Source organism: Hemiscyllium ocellatum, chromosome 15, assembly GCF_020745735.1.
Source record: "Hemiscyllium ocellatum isolate sHemOce1 chromosome 15, sHemOce1.pat.X.cur, whole genome shotgun sequence".
NCBI lineage: Eukaryota > Metazoa > Chordata > Chondrichthyes > Orectolobiformes > Hemiscylliidae > Hemiscyllium > Hemiscyllium ocellatum.
The window spans coordinates 54,539,521-54,557,202 of NC_083415.1; the positions used below are offsets into that span (position 1 = coordinate 54,539,521).

At 42.6% G+C, this 17,682-nt stretch overlaps 1 protein-coding gene across 1 annotated transcript in view; it reads left to right on the forward strand.

The window, feature by feature from the left end:
* The first annotated feature begins 245 nt into the window (after positions 1-245).
* plcg1 (phospholipase C, gamma 1) overlaps positions 246-17,682 on the forward strand; it is a 178,018-nt gene continuing 160,581 nt past the window's right edge. Inside the window, exon 1 of the mRNA XM_060836480.1 lies at positions 246-1,080. Coding sequence (XP_060692463.1) covers positions 852-1,080 — 229 coding nt within the window. The 5' untranslated portion in view covers positions 246-851. The remainder of the gene's footprint in view (positions 1,081-17,682) is intronic.

Consider the following 17,682-nt stretch of genomic DNA (forward strand, 5'->3'; position numbering starts at 1 on the left):
AATTGCAGCGTTACTTGGTACATCACACTATCTGAGAAATAATGGAGGGGTCTGGGAGAAGAGAGAGAGAATTCCACCCCCACTCTCCGTGTTAGCGTTTTGAGACCTGGAAAACTAGTGCTGCAGACAGTAGGATCTGAAGTGCGGCAGTGGTTTTGTTTTGGAGGTGGGGTTATGGCTCAGGGAAGCTGGGGGAAGGGTGAGTAGTATAGCATTTCGCCAGCTGGATGCTGTGTGTGTGTGTGTGTGTGTGTTCACAGACTGCCAGGATGCGAGCGGCAGAGCAGTAAAAAAAATCTTAGGAACCTCGGAGAAAGAGGAACTAATTGTGTGAGTGTCGTGTGTGTATACATTTGGAGATATTCAGGACCCCCCCCCATCCCCCGTTGGGTTATGTGAAATCCTCACAAGAAGCCTTACTTCCGGACCGTCGACAAAAAAAAAATCTCGATATCTACAGAAATACACAAGAGTGTTGCAGAGAAATCTTTGAGATCGATAACTGCAGCGGAAGAAGCGAAACACAGCGAGGAAGGAGGTGGAAAAGGCACGGAAGGTTTAAAGGGCACTCTCTCCATGACGGCAGGGAAGTTTCTAACGAGCCCTGGAGGGTTTTTGTGAATGTTTCTTAGCCCCACAGTGAATCGCGTGGAGCAGGACAATAGAAGCGGCTGCTATTCTCCCTCTCAGTAACTGATCCTAAAATTGCATTGCAGCTGCTGTGCTCCCCTCTCTTTTGATTTAACAAAAGGGTTTTGATTTTGCTTTTTGCCTATCCTTTTCCATTTGGGTTCATCTCTTGCAATTTATTGGGGTTTTCTCTCTCGCGTACACACACACACAGCGCGAACATGGCTGTTGTTGCAGGAGGGCTATTCCACAACGGGTTGCTGAATCCCCAGCACGGGGTGCCGAGTGAACCCCAGATCGCCGAACTCTGCCGCAGTTTGGAGGTGGGCACAGTCATGACTGTCTTCTACTCCAAGAAGTCCCAGCGGCCCGAGAGGAGGACGCTGCAGGTAAAGTTGGAGACCCGTCAGATCATCTGGAACCGGGGAGCCGAGAAAGTGGAAGGAGAAAGTAAGTAACGACCTTTTTTGGCTGTTCCAAGTCGGGGGGAGGATTAGGATTTGGGGGACTTAAGTTTTATGCACTGTTTTTAATGGGACTCAAAAAGTCTGTCTTCCCTCCTCCCTCAATACTTAGAAGGGTAATACCTGTTCAGAAAAGTTTGGGGAACAGCCTTAAGTTTGTTGAGATTATTGTTTTTCCCAGACATAGGGTGTTTTTTTTAAAATGCTGCAGTGTTCATTCTCTTGACGAGAGACCCACCTGCGGGTCTGGGAGGTGTCCCGTCCGTCCTGGCCCCGTTACTGAAACAGAAGCCAATTAGTGCGGGTGGAAATAAACCCACACTAGTGTTGGAGAAACTCAACAGGTCTGGCAGCATCTGTGGCGAGAGAGAGAAAAACACAGAGTCCATGTTCCTTGGAATTGGTTCTGTCTCTCTCTCTCTCTCTCTACAGAGGCTGACAGACCTGATGACTTTCTCCAGCACTTGGTTTTATTGCTATTCCCCTGCTTCTGTATTTTTAATTGGGGTTATAGATAATCCGAGTAGGTAGCTTCTGCACACATTCACTCCCACTGTGAGACTTCAACGGTGTTCCAAGTCACACAACCCCAGCACAGTGCTCTTGCTGTGAGTTGCAGAAACCTGGTTGCATTCACTTGAATTTACAGGGTTTAAAGGCAATCTGGTTGAGGTGTTCAGAAAGATAACCCAAATAAAGTAGGTGCATTGATGCCATTTCCTCTGGGAGAATCCAGAGCAAAACTGGTTGGTTAGCTCAGTTGGCTAGATGACTGGTTTGTGATGTAGAGTGATTCAATTCCCTCACTGGCTGAGGTTACCGTGAACAACACTCCTCCTTGACCATTCCACTCAGCTGAGAAATGGTGACCTTCAGGTTAAACCACCACCAATACACCCCACCTCCTCTTTCTTCTTCTCTCCCACCCCATTCCCCCTCCGTCCCCCATTTTTCCTCTTTCCCCCCCCCCCCGCGCATATACGTTCTCACGCACACTCTCACTCTTACTCACTAAAGAGAGCAGCCCTTTGGTCTGGTAGGACTGCAGTGACATTACCAGAGCAAAGGGATTAGGATGTGAACATAAGAGGTATAGTTGGTAAGTTTGCAGATGGCACCAAAATTAGAAGTATAGTGGACAGGTTACCTCAGAGTACAATGGGATCTTGATCAGATGGGCCAATGGGCTGAGGAGTGGCAGTTGGAGTTTAATTTAGGTAGGTGCAAGGTGTTGCATTTTGGGAATGCATGCTCCTCATGATTTTATAAACCTCTGTAAGGTCACCTCTCAGCGTCTGACACTCTAGGGAAAACAGCCCTAGCCTATGCAACCTCTTCCTATAGCTCAAATCCTCCAACCCTGGCAACATCCTTGTATAAGTTTTCTGAATCCTTTCAAGTTTCACAACATCTTTCTGATAGGAAGGAAACCAGAATTGCACGCAATGTTCCAACAATGGCCTAATCAATGTCCTGTACAACCGCAAAATGACCTCCCAACTCCTGTAAAAAATGAGGTCTGCAGATGCTGGAGATCACAGTTGAAAATGTGTTGTTGGTTAAAGCACAGCAGGTTAGGCAGCATTCAAGGAATAGGAAATTCGACGTTTCGGGCATAAGCCCTTCATCAGGAATGGCACACTCTCCTCATTCCTGATGAAGGGCTTATGCCCGAAACGTCGAATTTCCTATTGCTTGGATGCTGCTTAACCAGCAACACATTTTCAACTCCCAACTCCTGTACCCAATACTCTGATCAATAAAGGAAAGCATACCAATCCCTGCCCTCACTATCCTAACTAACTGTAACTACCTTGGATTCCTGACCTGATTGTATGGTGGCATCCAGCCCCTCAAGCTTCTTCCATGTGCCTGTCGCTTTGTACGGCTTTAAACCACAACCTGCTCTCTACCTTCATTGTATTAATTCCAATGGATGAAACCTTGTTTTCCTGTTTGTAGCATCTATATAGAATTCTCAGTGTGGATTAAATTAATTCCAGATTAGCCCATGGTAAATGATTCCTTCCGAGGAATAGAATTGAAATGTCAGTTCCTTTGAAAAGCTGCATGTTTGCAATGTTAACTTGGGTTTTCCTTTTTATGTGCACTCTCTAACCTGCTATGTGTTTTGAGACTTTTCAGTTAATTATTTCCTTTTTTTGTTGTATATCTGTGTTTTAGTTACAATTGCCCATAACTTGTATACACTTCAAACATATTAAGCTCACCAACAGATGTCCATTGCACAACACAGCAATATCTTTTATTAAAAAAATCTGAGACCCGTTTTAGGTATTAGGTCATAAAGAGGGTTATTCTAACAGTGTTGAATTGGTTGAGCTCTTCTCATTGGAAGTGAGTGAATTCAGAACTATATTGTTAATCCAGAGTCCGAGGGAATGTTCTGGGGACCCAGTTTCAAATCCCACCATGGCAGATGGAATTTCAAATCAGTAAAATTCTGGAATTAAGAGTCTAATGATGACCGTGAAACCATTGTTGATTGTGGGTGAAAGCCCTATCTGGTTTGTTAATGGTCTTTTAGGAGAGAAAAAATGCCATCCTTTACCAGGTCTGGCCTACATATGACTCCAGACCTACAGCAATGTGGTTGACTCTTAACTGTCCTCTGGGCAACAAGGGATGGGCAGTGAATGCTGGTCTAGCCAGTGATGCCCTCATTCCATGAGTTAATAGAAAAAGTTACTAAATCCATTAGATTTTGAGATCAGCTGCCGTCAAAGGTTGCCAGTGGTGTAATAGCAGGATTGAGGGGTGGAATCTGGCAGGTTCAATTGCATCAGTATCCAGGGAGTCATGGTGGAAAATGTGGATGTGGGAATGTACAATTGAGCTCAGCTGTGAAGATAGCTTCTCTCTGGAAATAATGGTCTTCTGGCATTCACTATGCAGACTCAACCAGGAGAATTGTCACTTGATGAGGGTTGCATGTGGATTTGTATAACGTGATAAGTGGGTAGAAACGGGCAAACAGCTGTAAACCCTTGAGGGTTGATAAAAGCAGAGTGTTGATTGTACACTGTACACTGTCAATGCTCAAAGTTGCTTACGTGGTTTTATGCCTGGGAAAGCAAAGAAGTAAGTTTTAATTCAGTACCACGTGCTCTGCCTTGGTGAGCTAAGCATGTTCCAATAGCCAGATTTTTTTCGTATTGTGGGCACAGTTGAGCTTCCGACCACATCCAGCTATTACTAACACTGCCTACTTTCACCTTCGTAATATCGTCTGACTCCTCCATTCTTACTTCATGTGCTGCTGAAGCTCTCCTCCATGCCTTTTGAATCAGACTCAATTATTCCGATTCTCAGCTGGCTGGCCTCCCACATTCTAGCTTCTGTAAAATTGAGGTCATCTAAAATGCTGGCCTGTTGTTAAACTCTCACCATATCCCATTTACCAGTCAGCCCCATGCTGGCTGACCTACAACAACACCAGTTAATTCTCATCAATGTTTTCAAATGCCTCCATGGCTGTCCCTTGCACTCTGAGTAATCTCCAGCTTTACAGCCTTCCATGATATCCAAGCCCATTACATTCTGGCCACTTGAGCATCCCTGCCTTAAACTCTTCACCTTTTTCAGTGGCATGTATTCCGTTGCCAGAGCCTTAAGATTCAAAGTTTTCGTCCTTACATCTCTCCTTGTCTGTTTTTTTTCCTCCTTGGTCACCTGCTCTGATTCTTCCTTGAATTAATCGTTGTAAAACTCTCATGGACTCTCTCAGGAAGTGCCTTGGGATGTTTTAGTTTGTTCAAATTCACCAATCTTTATGAGCAGTAGTGATGAGACCCACTTTATGCTGGATCTATCCCCATGGATAATCCAAGATATCAGCAGGTACTAATTGGCATTGGGAAGTGATTCCCTAACTGGGGAAAGATTCAGCATGGATTTTAAATCACTTCCATGATAACATAAGCTTTTTAATGTCAATCTGTAGATGATCTATTATGATCCAAGAACAGTTGGATTTATCAACAAATTATTTTAGCTTTTTGAAAGACAGATTATCATAGTATAAATGAAGTACTGACCTTTGGTATTACGCATGTCGACATCTGAGAGACATGAGGACAATAGAGTTATACATTTCCTTTTGGTAAACAGTATGAAAGTATAATTGGAAAGGCAGCTATCAATGTGAGCCAAATATTAATCATATCTGGAGCTTTTTCTTTAAAGTCTTGTTTTCATTCTGTGACGGAGTGGGGAAAATAAATTGGTAATTTGAGGGTGATTTGGTTGACCGGACCAAATGTATGGTGGTTTAAGTTGTGAAGAGAACCCAAAGGGGTCAACGGATAGGTCAAGCAAGTCGGCACAAATTTGCCAAATGTGCCACATTGTAGAAAAATATTAAATTCTCCACCGTGGCAGGGAGCATTAAAAAAAAAAGCAGCATTTCATTTAAATGGGAAGAGATCGCTGATCTATACAGTAAAGTGAGATCAGGTTGTCTGGATATGTGAATTGCAAAATGTTAGTACACAGGGCAATTATGGCTAGGCATCAAATGCTGGCCCGACTAATGATGCTCAAATCTCATGAAGTAATTAAAGGAAAGGTATGGCAAATGATTTAGAAGGCAATGGAATATGTTATGTATCATTCCCCTTGCAATAAACAGTAACTGTAGGGATGTTCTGTTCCAGTTGTACAGTAACGATACACGTGGAGTGCTGTGTGCAGTTTTGCTCACGTTTTATTTAAGGATAGACATAATGGCATTAGAAGCAGTTTGTAAAAGATTGACTCAGTTGGGGTTAGGGAATAGATCATAAGACGTAGGAGCAGAAGTAGCCATTCAGTGAAATCATGGCTGATCTGGTAATCCTCATCCACTTTCCTGCCTATTCCCCAATACCCTTTGATTTGCTTACTCGCTAGAAATCTTTCAACTTTGAAAATACTTAATGTTATCATCTGAGTAAAGGCTGGACACCTTGGGCCTGTGATCCATTTGAGTTAAGATGCAAGGTGATCTTATACAATACTCAGTGAACTCAGTAGGTTGACACTGAAAAGATGTTTTGCCCTTGTTGGAGAGGCTACAACTCTATGACTGGGTGTCTGTCATTTTAAGATGGAGATGAGAATTTGTTTTATGAGGATGTTGGTCTTTTGGAAATTTCTTCCATAGACAGCAGTAGAGAAACAGTCTGTGAATATTTTTAAGACTGAGGTATTCCTCAGATGGTGATGACTAGCATGAGGGAACATCACTGTAAAACGAGGGATGATAGATATAGGACAGATGTCAGAGGTGGTTTCTTTTCTCAGAGTATTGGGGGCGTGGAATGCCTTGTCTGCAAAAGTAGTAGACTCACCAACTTTAAGGGCATTTAAATGGTCACTGGATAAACATAAGAATGATAATGTAATAGTGTAGGTGAGGTGGGCTTCAGATTTGTTGCAGAGGTTGGCGCAACATCGAGGGCAGAAGGCCTGTACTGCATTGTAATGCTCTCACAGAGACTCAAAGGGGTAGGCAGCGAGATGGAGTTGAGGTGTAATCTGATCAGCTTCAGTGCTGACTCGATGGGCTGAATGGCCTATTAATTTGTATATTTGCATGACTAAGGTTCTAATTCAGTGCTGAAGAATCTGAAAGAAGGACTTAGTCAATTTCCCCCCCACTCAATGAATGCATAGTTACAGGGCAAATTGTAATAAGTTGGCAAATCTCAGAGACTGAGTCTGGACTTGACATTTAACTTCCCAATGTAATCTGCTTTTTAATTAAACCTGGTTTTGTTGAATGATCAATATGGATGAATCTTTCTCACTAAAAGATTCACTATTTTAAAAAAAAATAGTTGAAGCACCTTACTCTGGTTACAATTGGAACAACGATACTTTGCAACTAGTTCTGTCAGGTATTGATATTTACAGAAAAAGATATGGAGGTGTGATAAAAAGGTGAAGGTTCAACATGACAAACACTCTCATTGATTTCTGGCCCTAAGTTATGCCTTTTACACAGGATACATTTCCATTTGGTTGGAATATGAGTGCGGATTTTTTAGATACTCTCAAAAACAAAAGTCTGAATTTTGTGCCTGAGTTTCCTGAACTGGGCAACTTGCTGTAAGAGATTTTCATAGTTGCTGTATAGAAGGATAAACCAAACTGCTTTCTGGTTGGCTGCCATTTCTGGCACGGTCAATACCAATGACCTCACTGTCTTTATTACTAAGTCTAAGAGCATGATAAAGAATCCATCTCTTGTACATATCCCATGTCGCTTGTATATTCAACTCTACAAACTCCTGTGGTTTCAAAGTCATTATTGGAATCCTTTGCAGACGCTGTTAAAAATCGATATTAATGTCCTTTTTGGTTCTGTCTGTTCCCTTTATTGTGAAAACACGTTTTAGGCAGCTCCTCAGATGGAAGTAGCTAAAGACAGACTCCAGATTTGATCACTGGCTTTGATCAATGTGGTGAAATGTTTGATGGAGCTAGTGTAATTATTCCAGCTTTTCTGAGTGTAAAGAATGGAGGAGGATGAGTGAGCCATCTTCCTCCTTGTTACTGTCTCCAGCACCCACTGCACATGTGTCTATACAGTGAGAACAGGATCAGGCTTAGTGGTCGTGTCCCATGAGCTATTGATTACCCAAGCTCGGACTGTAATAATAAAATCATATGGATTTACCAGAGCACACAAGCTACCTGTGGGATTGCTAGCTGAAAGCTAGGTCAAAAAAGGAAAACCCTTTGGGATTCAAGGGAGACGGGATCCAACGTTAGCTTAATGTAGGATAAGGTTATGGTTATGTTTGTCTGAAAGTAGATTCCACAAGGCTCCATACTCACCCTCTCACCTTGTGTAATCTGTATTTGTGACTTAGACCCCATTGTGGAGAACGTGATAAAGGAGTTTACAGGTGGTATAAAAATTGCTCATGTGGAAGAAGGCTTTAGATTCCAGAAAGATTAATACAGTGTGGTCAGTTGGAAGAAGAAGAATGTACGAGAATAGAGTTTGTGTATTTCTGAAAGTGCTGTGAGGCAAGAGACTACGATGTATGGAGGAATTGGGGGGCTAGGACATCATTAGATGTCAGAGCAGGGCAATAAGATTGTTAAAAAGGATGTGACATGCTTTTTTCAATTCACTGAGGCATAGAATGTGAGAGACCGGAAGTGTTCGAACTGTATAAGATCCTAGTTCGACTGAAGCTTGAATACTCTGGACAGTTCTCGTCACCGTATTAAAACAAAGATGTTATTGCCCTGGAGAATTGGGATTCTCTAGCTATAAGGAATGGTTGAATATGCTGGGATGTTTCCCTAAGAATAGAAGGTGGTGGTTGTGGGGGGGGGGATAAAGAACAGTTGGGATATGGTTTTGTTTTGAGGAGTATAAAATTATGAAGGGGCTAGATGGATTAGATAGGGAAAGTATATTTATTTGTACAAGAATCAAAAACCAGCTAATTGATTTCACTCGATTTTGGTGGACAAATTTTCATGAAGATGAGGAATCATCCTTTTTCGTCATAACAGTATGAAGAGTCTGAAACTAAATGTCCAAAAGTGTGGTACAGGCAGGAACCCCACCCCCACCCCTGACTACTTTTATCAAGTGTTTGGGTAACAACTTGATATATTATGGCAAGAAGTTGGGTCCGTCTGCATAGCTCTTCATTGAGTCGCTGGTATACAATGGGCTGACTTGCTATCCAGTGTCTGTTTTCTTGGTACCATAGAAGTCGTATATATCAGAGAAGAGAATAACACTTTGCATTTGTATAGTACCTTTAACATAAAAATATTCCAAGACACTTCGCAGATATGATCAAGATGCAATTGACACGAGTCACAAGGAGACTTTGAAGGAGGTTGCAAGGGAAGAAACTGCCAGTTTTGAGGTCCAGGCTGCCAAAGGCAGATTAAGTTTGGGGTAAGTTCAGTGTGAGAAGGTACAATTGGAATAAAGCAGCTTTCTCAGGGGTATGGGAGCTGCAGATCATTACTGAGGTGGAGAAGGGGAAAGGCCCCGAGACGCATTTTAAATTAATTGATTGTGTTTGGAGGAATTAATTAATGCAAAACAGGTCAGCAGGGTGGTAGGCAGACATCATGATGAGCTGCAGCTTATGGAGAACACACAATGGGAAGCCAGCCAAGAGTCATAGAGACTACAGCACGGAAACAGACTCTTTGGTCCAACTCGTCCATGCCAACCGGATATCCTAACGTAATCTAGTCCCATTTGCCAGCACTTGGCCCATATCCTGCTAAACCCTTCCTATTCAAATACCTATCCAAATGCCTTTTAAATGTTGTACCAGCTTCCATCACTTTTTTTAAAATTAATTTTTTTGTAATGAAAACAGGCAGGAGAGGGGTGGAAATTTGTGTATTTTGTCTGGACAGTTGTAAGTTAATGATATCACTGGCCTTGAAGGAGTTGTGGAGCCTAGCTATCAGAAAACAGAATTTCTAATTAGTGGAGTTGCTGTTGTGTGTCTGAAGGAATGATTCAGCATCTGCTCAATATATATATTCATCTTGTTTCTGTCAGGCTTGGTAACATTCCCAAACCATTACTTATAATTAAAACACCTATTTTAGATTAGATATTAAATGAGAATGAAGATGAAAGTGGGGAATTTTCAATGATAATTGTGAATGTATTAACAAGGCCTGACACTAGGTGTCTTGTTACATTGTGAAGATCAAGGAAGGGTGTGACTTTGTCCTAGTCCAGGACTTGTACACCCTTAACAATAAGTCAAACAAGATATTAAGGAAAAGGAGGAGGAGCTCTCTGAGCTACTTTCTATTTCATTCCCTATTTAATGTTCTGATCTCTTCCATTGTGCATGTGCTGTTAACATTGCTCTGCCTGTGGTTTTTCAATATTTAGCATTTATTATTTTGTGTAGTCTAAAATGTGGGTTTCTCAGACTACATCCAGTTACCTGAGGAATGTGATCATGAGCCTCTATTTCCAATTCATTCTTGTGCTGTAGGCATCATTGGCAAGACTGCTATGTGTTGCTCGAGAAGGTGGTGATGCAACTGAGTAGTTTGATATGCCTCTTCAGAGGGCAGTTAAGGATTAACCATTATGACGTAAACTGAGTAAGGATGGCAGTTCCCCTCTTCGAAGGGTGTTAATGTACAGTATCACGATCCAACCATGCCAAAACATCATTTAGCATTGGTATTATTGTACTTCTGAATTGACTTTTGTTTTTAATCCCCCTCCCTCTAGTTTTTACTACTTACCTACCACTGTTCCCCATTAGGGTAGTTCTTTCATTGCTACCTACCCCGTGTGAAGCTATAGGATAACTAACAACATTGAGCCTGCAAGTTTTGAGAAGATTGTAGCTCAGGTTGAGATTCTGGATGTAGGTTTGTTCATTGAGCTGGAAGGTTCGTTTTTAGATGCTTCATCACCATACTAGGTAACATCAGTGAGCCTCTGGATGAAGCACTGGTGTCATGGCCCACTTCCTATTTGTGTTTAGGTTTCCTTGGGTTGGTGACATCACTTCCTGTGGTGTTATTTCCTGTTCTTTTTCTCAGGGGGTGGGGATCCACATCAATGTGGACAAATAGGCAGAAAGCTAGCCATCAGGATACATGAATATCAACTAGCCACAAAAAGACGTGACCTGCTGTTACTAGTATCCTTACATATAGATGAGGAAGGGCACCACTTCGACTGGGACAACACATCCATCCTAGGGCAAGCCAAAAAGAGACATGCATGGGAGTTCCTAGAAGCATGGCATTCCAACTGGAACTCTGTCAACAAGCACATTGACTTGGATCCCATGTACCACCCCCTAAGAAAAAGTACAGGAAATGATGTCACCACAGGAATTGGTATTACCAATCCAAGGAAACCTAAACACATAAATAGAAAGCAGGCCATGCCACCAGCGCTTCATCCGGAGGCTCACTGATGATGTTACCCAGTATGGTGATGAAACATCTGAAAGCTTAGCGAGCAAACCTACATCCAGAACATTGAGCTACTTGCAATTTGATTTTGGATTCAACTTTGTCTTCCCTAATGTCCATCCACTTTTTTGATTTGCATGATACTGGATAATGGTCGTGAGAAATAACTTGTTACATTAAATATTGCTGCAATTTGTCATCTTCTAACCAGGTTAGTACTCAGTTGGCCGATACCCTTGCCATAATTCCAAAGGTTAAGGCAATCAAGCAGTTCTCTGTGTGCAACAGGATAAGGCGGTAGATCATTAAGAAGTGAGACAAGGAGGAATTTCTTCACTCCAAGGGTGGTGAATGTTTGAAATGCTCTACCCTACAGGGTTGCGGAAGTTCAGCTGTTGAAACGGGTTCAAGACAGAAACCAATAGATGTTTGGAGACTAATTACATTTGTGCTATATACAGGTGTCACTTTCCTGTGCTACTGAGGGATACAGAGGTAACATGGGAAGGTGACATTTGAGGCAAGTGGCTGAATGGCATAATCTACTTCCTGTGTTGCTAAAGTTTCCCAAATGTGTAACTGTTCACTCCCACCAACATGTCTTCCAAACAAATCCCTTCACCGTGCCATTGTGCAGTGTCCCTTGTGCAGAAGATAGATAATATATTTTCTCCGTATCAAGAAGAAGTAGGTTTTATTGTCACGTGTACTAAAGTACAGGAGTACAGTGAAAACTTTATGGTGCTATCTTAGGTACAGGTGTCCAGGTACAAAGTCTTTGGTAGAGAATAGAAAAATAAAGAAGTAAGTCAAGTTCAACGTTACATTTCTTGTCAGTATAAATAAGTTAAAAGTTGCTAATTACAGTCCTCCTTTAGCCATGGGCCTGTGGTCACTCCACACTATCACCACGAGAGCTCGTTTTCAATCTCTCCTGCGCTAGGTTTGATCTCTTGATCCACCGTGCCAAATGCCATCCAGGCTCACCCACTGCATTGCCACATTCACCAGCGTCCTACAGTGGTGCCATTGCAGGCTCCCAGCCCCTTCCACTATATTGCTGACTGTTCCACCTCAATGCATGGATAACTATTGCAACCAGTTGAGTGTGGCTGTGTACATCCCACTGAATATGGTGCTGTCCACGATTGGAATATCGCAGTATAAGGACATACTGGCACTGGAACGTGTCCAGCGGAGATTCACACGGATGATCCCTGGAATGGTAGGTCTAACATATGAGGAACGGCTGAGGATCCTGGGATTGTATTCATTGGAGTTTAGAAGATTAAGGGGAGACTTAATAGAGACGTACAAGATAATACATAACTTGGAAAGGCTGGACGCTAGGAAATTGTTTCCATTAGGCGAGGAGACTAGGACCCGTGGACACAGCCTTAGAATTAGAGGGGGTAAATTCAGAACAGAAATGCGGAGACATTTCTTCAGCCAGAGAGTGGTGGGCCTGTGGAATTCATTGCCACAGGGTGCAGTGGAGGCCGGGACGCTAAATGTCTTCAAGGCAGAGATTGATAGATTCTTGTTGTCTCGAGGGCTACGGGGAGAATGCTGGTAAGTGGAGTTGAAATGCCCATCAGCCATGATTGAATGGCGGAGTGGACTCCATGGGCTGAATGGCCTCTCTTCCACTCCTATGTCTTATGGTCTTATAACCACACTGGCTCCATTCCTTCACTTGGATTCATTGGATTTCAACAAAGTGCGCTTCAGTTGTTACATTAATATTTTCAGTTGACTAGAGTGACCCATGCCAGTGGTGGTCAGGTCCGCAGGTTCATTTTCTAGTTTCTTCCCTGCAATCCTTTGCTGGCACTATACGGCCAATTGAGCAGCTGATGTTCAGCTTTCTTGGGTGCATCAGAGTCACTGCTGAAACTGCAACTGGCTCAAGCTGCAGAAGGGAACACTAAAGCTGGGCTTGTGCTTACCCTGACTGTGAGTGTGGTGATCTTCACATTTCACCAAAGAGAATTGCTCACACTTAAACCTCCTGCCCAATCAGAAACTTCAACCTTCTAGAGCTGGTAGGGAAGGTGCAGCAGCACATGAGTGTCTACAATTACTGATTAGGGAGATTGGTGTTGGTGTAATATCTGCACTCTGGAGGTGGGGAAGGAAATACTGCTTGAGTTTGTTGTTTTTGTTACAAAAAAAATCACTTACCTATGATCTGGCAAATTAAATGTTGATTTTTACAGTTTCTGAGCCCATGTATATGAAGCTTAAAATAGCCAGGTCTGGCCTTCCCTCAGTTAGTACAGTAGTTGAGCGTGGCTCCAAATGGGTGCAGGGAAAGGGGAACACTAGTCTTATTCTGCCCAGGGCTCTGCGCTCAGTGCACTGGACTTAGAACCCTCCACAGGTCAGCAGTCTGCCAATATTCACTGAATAGACTCACACATGAAGAAAGCCCTGTAAGACAAGGTATCATAGAGCTGCTGGAGGTCATTAGCATGTGTTCCACCTAGCTGCTGTGGCTTTACAACAAGATACAATAGACACCTCAGAAAAGGTACTTTTTGAAATGCGATCAAATTTAAGGGATAATTTGCATTTCTGCAGGAGTAAGAAATTTTTGTCCCATTGTAGTGTGGTGTTTGCACTGAATACCTGCAGTTTTTGGGGTGAAACATACGGTTTGTCCATAGCCACAAATCCCAAATGGTTTGGCGATTATTTATTTTTCATAAAATATAGAAGGGTGCACCTTCATCCTGGTGGAAGTGGGTTCTGTATTTTCTCCACTTCGCGCAAAGCAATTCCTGTTTAAGAAGCTTGATATTGAGCCGAAAGTGGCCACAACTCCATCAAAATAGAGATCACTGGCTGGGTAAGAACGTATGGGTTGCTGCTGAATGAAGGAGTTGATTGAGTGACTGAATGTACTATTGCGTGTAGTTGATACCATTCCATTCAATACACCCCATTAGCAGTGGGAAACAAATGCAGGTCTTGCCAATAACGCCTACATCCTGTGAAAGAACTAAAAACAAAACCCTATATAATTCCTCAGATTGGGAACATGAAGTTTTTAGTTCAACTTCTGCTATTTGGCCAATATCTTGACTGTTTGTATGCTTTATGAAATATTAATCTTTTCACCAACACAGACACCTTTTTTTAAACAATCAAGTACTTGACATCCAAGGGCATCATTGTATTTATGAATTACGTACTTGCCAAAACCATGATTTTCCAGAATAGTCATATTTCATGTACAATCCAGTAAAAATTTCTTCTATTCAGAGGAAGGTGGTGTGGGCGACCCTCAACTTCTCCGAGTGCCATTTTTTTCTGTAGTTAACTGCTGTATATTTACAAATGGTAGTTTAGTGAAACAAGATGGCAGAGTCTGTGTATGTAAACTTCGGAGTTAATTTGTAAAAGATAATTGAATATTAAAAGTGAAGTTGTCCAAATAACAGTCGTTGAGAAATAAATGCAAAGAGATTTCAAGGGAATGGAGTCAAATGGATAAGCAGCTGGCTGAGTGCTAGAAACCCAAGGACAGACGGATGTTTTCAGATTGACAGAATGTAGGTGACCTGAATATAAACACCAGGGAATGTTACCTGAGAAGTCAATCTATAAACGGAGTAAGTTTGGAAAACATAGGCAGTGTGTGAAGTGGATAGGTCCTTAAACTTGAAGTTCAAGGAAACATTAGGCATTTTGAGTAAATTCGAGGTAGCGACACCAAGAGATAGGGGGACATTGGAGTTGAGGTAGAAGATCAGCCATGTTGGCATTGACAGGTAGGACAGACATGAAGGCCTGAATGGCCTAGGCCTGCTCAGGTTTCTTTTTGTTTCATAATATCAAAAAAAAAGTAGTGTATCCTATTTGATCAGATTTACAATCGAGGTGCAAAGGGCTATAGTGCCCTTGTTGGTGTCTAATCTGGAATGTCCATAATTGGCAAATGATGTAATGTTTGAATGTTCATGATCTGTTGTTATCATTTAGTTGGAACCTTTGGTTTCAAAGAAGATACATCTATGTTTAGCTTTACGTTGGATTTGTATTTCTTGTATCTGTTAAGATGGGAGAAAGCATAATTTCGGTTTCATTTTAGATTTCCTTGAAAGCAGTGTTGGGTTGTCCAGAGTTTATTTACTTGCATTTCTCTTTTTTAAAAAAAAAGGCTGTGAAATGAATAGTTCAGTGTTTGAGCAAAGAAGGCTAGGAGGGAGGGGAGAAAATTTTAGATTGTCGCCTAGCAATGGTAGCACAGTGGTTAGCACTGCTGTCTCACAGCGCCAGAGACCTGGGTTCAATTCCCTCGTCAGGTGACTGACTGTGTGGAGTTTGCACAGACTCCCCGTGTCTGCGTGGGTTTCCTCCAAGTGCTCCGGTTTCTTCCCACAGTCCAAAAATGTGCAGGTCAGGTGAATTGGCCATGCTAAATTGCCCGTAGTGTTAGGTGCAGGGGTAAATGTAGGGGAATGGGTCTGGGGGGGTTGTGCTTCGGCAGGTCGGTATGGACTTCTTTCCACCAAGACAGGGGTGGAAATAGTTTCCTGTTAGGAAGAGACACAGAACCACTCAGAAGGTCAGTGAGTGTGCAGCTTTATTTGAGAGGTAGATCGTTCTGAGGAAAAGTCTGGTACCATTGGCAATAGAGTGTATCAGTCTCTAGAACAGAAGAAAAATGTCTCAAATGGCTTGGCAGTTAGATGAAAGGGCCAGACCTCAAGCTGTCAGACGGGACATCCTAGATGTCTGAATGTGTGGGTTTAAGGAGCATTATGTTGAGGAATCATTGAGTTGTGTTTGCAGTTTGAGTCTCATGAAGAGACATTAACTAAAGCAAATAGCATCACGTAAATGCAGGAATTTGAACAAGAACTTTAAATTTGGGAGCCAGATGTACCTTCACTGAGGTATGAGTATCTATAAGGTTGTTATGAGAGTGAAAAGGGAGGAATGTTATTTCTAAAATTTGTAATAAGTCAGTTTCTTGTGTAGTGTAAAACACTACTTTCCTTCTTTGTGTAATAACATTTGTTTGTCATTAAATGTAGATTGCACATATTCACAAAAAGCTGCCAGTGGCTGACCAACGCAGTAAACAAATGGTGAAACTAAAACTATGGCCTGACAAGCAACTTACACTCTGGAATTGGATTTGTGTAGTATCATCATCAGCTGGAATCATAACAGTTGGAACTTTGAACATAAAAGCAAGAGATTTGACTTTGGAAATGACTCTGGGTCATAGTTGGCTGGGCGGCACGGTGGCACAGTGGTTATCACTGCTGCCTCACAGCGCCAGAGACCCGGGTTCAATTCCTGCCTCAGGCAACTGTGTGGAGTTTGCATATTCTCCTCATGTCTGCTTGGGTTTGCTCCGGGTGCTCCAGTTTCCTCCCACAGTCCAAAAAGGTGCAGGTTAGTGCTAAATTGCCCGTAGTGTTAGGTGAAGGGGTAAGCGTAGGGGAATGGATCTGGGTGGGTCACTTTTCGGAGGGTCATTGTGGACCTTTTGGGCTGAAGGGCCTGTTTCCACACTGTCAGTAATCTAATCTAATCATGACATGAGGGATACTAGATTAAATTACTTAGTGTGGAAACGGGCCCTTCGGCCCAACAAGTCCACACCGACCCGCCGAAGCGCAACCCACCCATACCCCTACATTTACCCCTTACCTAACACTACGGGCAATTTAGCATAGCCAATTCACCTGACCCGCACATCTTTGGACTGTGGGAGGAAACTGGAGCACCCGGAGGAAACGCACGCAGACACGGGGAGAACGTGCAAACTCCACACAGTCAGTCGCCTGAGTCGGGAATTGAACCCGGGTCTCAGGCGCCATGAGACAGCAGTGCTAACCACTGTGCCACTCACCTAATGGTACAGAAACTTGTCATCTACCAAAAGGAATAACTGTCTGTAACTAAGACAATAGCATTTCTCTTGTTCCACTTCTGTCTGTCCCAAAGTAGCTAGATCATCCGAGAAACATAAAAAGTTATGAAGGGCATAGATACACTAGAAGAGGAGAGGTTGTTTCCACATGTGGGTGTAACTAGAACTAGGGGAGGCATAGCCTCAAAATGAGGGGGCAGACAGGAGGTTGGAAGACTTTGCAATTTTTCTTTACTCAATATAAGAGGAGCAGATTCAGGACTGAGTTGAGAGTAACCTCTTCACCCAAAGGGTTGTGAATCTGTGGAATTCCCTGCCTGGTGAAGTAGTTGAGGATACCTTGTTGAATTTTTTTTAAGGCACATATTGATAGATTTTTTGAACAGTAAAGGGATTAAGTGTTAGGGTGGGCAGGCAATTGTAGCTGAGTCCACAACAAGATCAGCCATGACCTTATTAAATGATGGACCAAGCTCAAGGGGCCAGATGGCCTACTCCTGTTTCTATTTCTTATGTTCTTACGTATTGCCACTTTTCTGTCGAAGCCTTTGAGAAGTTTTTGGTCCTTTACTTTTCTTTTTGCATTGCACCTTGGTGAGATTCCCTGCAGCCCAGGCACTTGGTCAATTTCTAGACTTATGCTGGTAATATCCATATCCCTTCCTCCTCTAGACCTCATACGAAGAGCAGAGACGGAGGTGAGGAATGAAACATGACTGATCTTTCAACGACCTTGTACAGGCA